Source organism: Sinocyclocheilus anshuiensis, unplaced genomic scaffold (genome assembly GCF_001515605.1).
Source record: "Sinocyclocheilus anshuiensis isolate Anshui unplaced genomic scaffold, SAMN03320099.WGS_v1.1 scaffold527, whole genome shotgun sequence".
NCBI lineage: Eukaryota > Metazoa > Chordata > Actinopteri > Cypriniformes > Cyprinidae > Sinocyclocheilus > Sinocyclocheilus anshuiensis.
This window is the reverse complement of record NW_015548227.1, coordinates 1066402-1072935: the sequence shown is the minus strand read 5'-3', so window position 1 is coordinate 1072935 and position 6534 is coordinate 1066402. Positions and strand designations below refer to the sequence as shown.

The window sequence follows — 6534 nt, the reverse complement described above, 5'->3', positions numbered from 1 at the left end:
GTTTCTTGAACAGCAAATCAGCATATTAGATTGATTTTTGAAGGATCATGTGACACCGAAGACTGGAGTAATGATGCTGAAAATTCAGCTTTGCTATCAAGAGGAATAAATTGCATATACATTATTTTCAATCATATAAATGCAGCCCTGGTGAGCCTAAGAAACTTCTTTCAAAAACATTAGAAAAACCGACCACAAATTTTTATATACACGTGTTAAACTGCATGCAAAGATAAGACTGACCTCCAAAAATGTGTGGAAATGTGACACAACACAAGTGATTGGGCAGCAGCTCGGCAAAGTGGTGCTTACGAAAGTCATCTCTGGGGCCGCTTTGTTGCAGCACCAAACCACATTTATGCATGTCCGACAAAGCTTCATTCCTGCCATTATTCCATGAATAGTTTCTATAAATATTTATTGTTCTTGGCGTGATGGCATGACTCTCTGAGTTCAGCCTAGACCATGTCACTAGGCAGCTGCCTGACTGGTACAAGAACTGGCACTACCCTGATCCATCAAACCCCAAAACCATTGCATGCATCTGTAAAGCATGATAGAGATGGAAGATACCATTGGTAATGTTACTGAATTTTCCAGAAGGTCTGTGCTAGTAGGTGTGGTTAACCTGGGGATTTCATAATGACCATGTACACAATCCTTCAAAAGCTTGGGGTCTCTTATGCTCACCAAGGCTTCATTTATTAATTTTTACAATAATTTTTTTTATTTCAATATATTTTAAAATGTCATTTATTATTGTGATATATATATATAAAAATAAGAGAGCAACCACAATTAAAAACAGAACGAGAAGAGAGAAAAATACTCTCAATTGGGACCTCGGGTATATTCGCCCCTATATTTTAAAGTCTCATGTATGACATGTTCCTCTACCGTCGCATGAAATGCTTGGGAATTTGTCTAGTTTCCCTGTGCATATAGGGAAGTGGTGAGGGGAAGTTCTGCGTTCTGGATCACCGACATGTGTGCATCTCGACCATCTTGCGGCACTGTTTGCACTTGACGTAGCAGCACCAGTGGAACTTGCAGCTGCAGCGGTCGACCACCTCCACGTCCTCTGTGTGGAATCCGCGACCGCAGCACATGAGCTCGCAGCCGTCGATGGCCTTCGAGGTCTTGTTGCAGAAGCGCCCTGCGGTTCCCAGTATGCCTGGAGTTCTGGGGTCGTGTTCGCAGAAGTCTGGGCTCGGGTCCAGGTACACCAGATCTTCATCTGTGTGCGGCTTGAACTGCGTGTTTCGGGGAACCAGGACCTTGGTGGTGCCCACTTTGCGCTGCTCCACTTCTGTTGCGCCGTCGAATTTCTCCTTGATTATGTTGCCCACTTTGCGGAACAGCGGCATTGCTTTCCAGCAGGTTTTTACCTCGCAGGAGCCTGAAACTCCATGGCACTTACATTCCACTCGCATGTTGCTCAGAATTGCCTTGGATTGTAAAAGGAAGGTCATTTGTTAACAAATTATGATTGTTTAAACCTTTCAGCATGATGTTTGTTAAGCACCTTACCTTCCTCCCTGCCTCATTGTTATGAAGGTTCATTAGCGCTCTGTTGGAGGACTGTCCTTTACTTCGTTCTCTGATGTCCACAAAGGACTGGGAAAAAGCAACCCCGTATGCAATGTTATCAGAGCATCCTGACCATTGGAAACCTGTTGAGATAAAGACACTCAAGCATGGAGAAATGCAACGAGTCCATCTGGAAACAAAGTTGTTTACAAGGTACAAGTTTGGCAATTTTTCCAAGTTAGTGACATCAGATCACTGAATGTCATTTATAGTTTAGTTTGAGACACTCATTAGTAAGTGAACTAGATATCCATGAGAAGAGCGGTGTATGTGGCTGCTTTTATTTCGTTTTAGTTAATCATATGAAATGGTCTGCAATTATTTTACTGTAGTCTACAGCAGAGGTTTTCAAACTTTTTGATTATACTGAAGCAAATCATTAAAATGTTACATGGAAATTGTTTATTTTGCTATGATGGTTTTTTTCTATCCATTGTTAGTGTGATGTTAGAATCTTAAACTAGTAAGTAACTAGGACTTTAAATTGAATAAAAAACAGTAATAATTAAAAAACAAACGATCACAATCTCATTATCTCTGCCCAGTTCTTAAAAAGCAGAATGAAACAATAATAATACCATATACTCAGCAAATATAAATTATATTTATATAATATATTTTCCTCTTTTTTTTTTTTTTCTCAGAACAGTTTGAAAACCCCTGCTGTTCTGTATTTTAGTCTCAACACATTCTTGTTTTGTGTGACCATTATTTAACTACATGTTTAGAATGATTTTCGATTATTGTAGTATAATCTGTTTCATATCCTGTTCATAATCCGCACTAATGAACAACAGGAATTGTGTCTGATCACTTTACGTGTCATGACTCTTTCTGTCTAATTTGCCATTTCTTGGTCAGGATAAGCACTATTCACCGTCAATCATAATCATTTAATCAAAATGATTCATTGTGGTTTCATAGCGATTAATCATTATAATAATTATTATTCAAACAAAGCACCCATACCTTCTGGACTGACACCGTGCACATTGCGGTCGCAGCCACACTTGTCCAGCTCCCCGCTGCTGCAGGCTCTGGTCACTGCAAAGGCTACGCTAGCAGCAGATAAAGCGTACACAAATGCAGCTTCCCGTGTACCTGTGACACAAATAGTAAGTATCTGCAGGGTTTTAAGCAGGACTAGCTTCATGTCCAATTAAATTCTAATATGCTGATTTGCTGCTCAAGAAACATTTCTGATTATTATTATTATCAATATTAGAAACAGTTTTGTGGAATTAATGATACATTTTTTTCAGGATTCTTTGATGAATAGAAAGAAGTTGAGATCTTTTATAACATTATAGTCTTTACTGTTACCTTAGATCAGTTCAATTGCTGAATAAAAGTTATTTATTTAAAAAAAAATTAATGACAGCTTTGAATGTGTAACTTAAAAGAATATTCCGGGTTCAGTCCAAGAAATGGCATACTGGTATATGGCATATTGTTGATTACCACAAAACTCATTTTGACTCGACCTTTGATTTCTTTTTATTTTTATTCTTCTTTTCTTTTCTTTCTTTTTTTTTTTTAAAGCAAAAGATGAGGTTATAGTGAGGCACATAGAGTGTGTGGGGGCCAATCTTTGGATGATTTAAAAGCATAAATGTAAAGTTTGTAATTGTTTACAACTTTTTTTAATGTAATAAAAGCTTATAATTTTAGAAAAATAATTTTAGAAATAATTGCATTAAATAACTTGATAATTGTATTTTATATTAAATTATCTGATAATTTTATTACAATAATTTTATAAATCACCATTTTATGGATTATGCCATTACCCTGTAAAATTAAATTGGATATAACTATTCAGACAGCATAGAAAGCAGGTTACTAAGCTATTTTTTCCACCACTTAAATCATAACACGCATTAAAATCTTGTGGATATACTGCTGAGTATTTTAACACCCAGACTGACATTCATTGCAAGTAACCCAGAATTTCCTCTTCTATTATTCAAAACGAAGATGCTTATCCTTGTGCGAAACCCATTAAACAAGTCCGAATACGTTCACAGAGACCATTAAATCATACCCTGCCAAAAGACCAGATTTGGCCACCAAGTTGGCTAATGTTGTTCAGCGTGGTCTTTTTGATGAAGCTGGTTAACTATGGACCACCTGCTTCCATAAATTACCATTTGGAAAGAGCAATTCACCCAAAAAGCATGTCAGTCTTTGACACAGCATATATTTCAATTTAACATACATTCATATGAAATATAGTCCTCTTCAGTGTATCAGTCTTTACAAACCTAAGTTTCTTTTAAAAGCATACAGGATAGCAAGTTTTACTATAGATAAGCTTGGAGTTATGGTATTGTACATAAATAATTCAGTCACTCGGTCTGACTAATGGAGGAGGGAATGCTGGGGGATTTGTTTATTTGCGGTATGTGCGCCTGGAGAGGAAAAGTGCTAGAGTCATCGTGCACAGAATCCATGGTCCAAGCACCCCAAGCGGGTAAACAATTTATTTTTGTCAGTTTCGCGCCAGATGCATGGCTACAGCTCAGCACCAATCATCTGTCTGCATCAATAGCTAGTTAACTAACGACTTTGATTTCCAAAGCGCTCCTTTTGAACAGCTTGCTAACACTTATATTTCCACTCCATCTTGTTCGGAGTCGGTTCACATCTCTAGTAAGGCAAGCCTCGCTTTAATACTCGCTGTACGTTAACGGTGAGTGATTCTTGAATTCAAGCAGCATCACAGGAACGAATGGCCACGAGTATGGAAAACTCTTGGAAAGTACATGTACACCTGGACTGCATCTCAGCACGTAGTGTTCAATGTCTCCATCTTTCAAGATTAAACCCTAAAGCAGCATTAATGATGAAAAGGCGTTGAACTTTCTCCATATTCATATGCCCCTGATCCCAATGGCACCTCTCTAGCGTCGAGCAGTTCCAGCGTCGGTTGCGGAACTGAAACTGGCACTCGTCGATGGCGAGCTGAGCGCCCCTGCGGACCGCGTCCATCACCTCCACATTGCGCTTGCAGATCTGAACCTGCCTCTGGATGAGTCCTCTGAGCTTCTCACAGGTTTCTTCATCCGAGATGCTCCCCACTGATGACAGCTTTGCCAGGTATCTGAGGACAAAGCAGTAGAGACGTAATCAATAAATGTTCAGAGACTGTCAATAATACAGGCATTTGTAAAGAAAAAAATGTTGTATCTAGATGCTGGATGTTTTGCAGATGGAAGAAAAACGCAAATATGATGTTGAATATTAGCATGTAGAATATTATAATTTTTTTGTTGTTGTTTATTTATTTTACATGCTTATTATTTCAGGTAATTTTTCATTACTTTTCACTCTATTACTTTTGGTTTAGTTTCAGTTTAGTTTTAGTTTTCAGTATATTTACATCACAATACTTTATAATAAATTTCCTAACATTAGTTAAAGCATTGGGTATTATGAACTAACAATGAACATCATATTTACAGCATTGTCAATTTCTACAAAGATACATTTATAAAATTTTAAGTTAAATTAAGAAACAAAACAAGTTATTAATTAACAATAATATAATATAATAATAAATATATAATTAATGATAATAATATATTTATTTTATTATATATATATTCTAAATATAGTACTGTTATATATATTATCCTATTATTTATTATACATTATATATTTAATTTATTCTAATATGTATTCTGAAAAAAAAAGTTTATTATTAGTTCATGATAACTATTGCATTAAGTAATTTTAACAAATTTAACCTTAATGTAAAGAGTTATTATTTTTAGTATTTTTGGCTAAGTTAATTTAAAATTGAATTATGGTAATTTGATTGTGTTTTGTATTTTAGTGGTGTCAATTTTTTTTCCAAATTATGCTTGTTTTTTATTTATTTATTTTTAGTTAAATGGTTTAATTTAGTTGTTGTTATAGTGTCTGCTAACAATAACACTGACCCATGCATTGTTCCGCTAATGACCCACATACGTTTTTCATTGACTCCATAGCACAAACAGTACAATAAAACAGCGCAAACATAAACAGCGTGGTCCTCCTGTGACGTTCATGGAAGGCTGTGCTGGGCAGATGAGGTAAGGGTGATGTTGAGAGATGGATAGAGACTATCTTCACCCATCACCTCCAGGGCCAGGGGGTCGGGGCAACACCAACGCTTTAAAGGGTCTGCTGAGCTCCATCTCTTTATGGCACCTTATAAAAATAGTCCTATACTACATCACATCGCACAGGTTTTCATCCGTATACACCAAGCTTGGTCTCATTATCATCAAGAACTGGTGGAGATCAAAGTCTTGAGTGTTTAAAGTCTGCGCAGATGCATTTAGAGAGTTGCGTGCGCTCACGGATGGGTTTGTTTTGCATTATTTGTTTCTGAAGGTCTTTTGGTGTGGTGCTGGGTAATTCGAAAGTGCGCCTAAGTGTATTGTGGATGGAAGTCTTATAAATGGCAATGAAGGTGCTGTGGTGTAAATACTCAATTAAGGTGCAAGATCTTGAGGTTTATTGATTTGGATTGTAGCTCAAGGCTAAACCTCAAAATCACCACGGATCGGATCTGACTCACAAAATGCTCATCATGTAATCGCATGTATTTACACTCTTGAAAGTAGTTTTTAAAATGGGTTTTTGCAGCGATGCAACCATTTTTGGTTCCCCACAGAACCTTTCATGGAATGGTTCTCAAAAGAACCATTTTTTCCTACTGTGAACTGAAGAACATTTTATAAATCTAAAGAAGGTTCTTCATGGAACCATTGATGCCAACACTGTAAAAACAAACAGTAAAATTAACTAAATTAGTTCATTTCACTCAAATATTAATAAAAGCTCATTGTACTTTGAAAAAAGTGAATGAACTCAATAATTGATTATATTAATCTGAAATTAAAATGAAAGAGTAGCAACAGATTTCTAGGTACCGGCATGCCAAACAGTCAA

The 6534-nt window shown here is 36.6% G+C and overlaps 1 protein-coding gene across 1 annotated transcript; it reads right to left on the bottom strand.

Annotated features, from left to right (window-relative positions):
• Positions 1 to 799: 799 nt before the first annotated feature.
• On the bottom strand, positions 800 to 5774 carry LOC107654407 (protein Wnt-4a-like). Its single transcript, XM_016441452.1, has 5 exons — positions 5710 to 5774; positions 4506 to 4693; positions 2560 to 2691; positions 1531 to 1673; positions 800 to 1448 (listed from the first exon to the last, which is right to left on the bottom strand). Exons 1-5 carry the CDS (start codon positions 5772 to 5774, stop codon positions 978 to 980), a joined length of 999 nt encoding a protein of 332 aa, XP_016296938.1. The 3' UTR covers positions 800 to 977.
• Between the last annotated feature and the right edge of the window lie 760 nt (positions 5775 to 6534).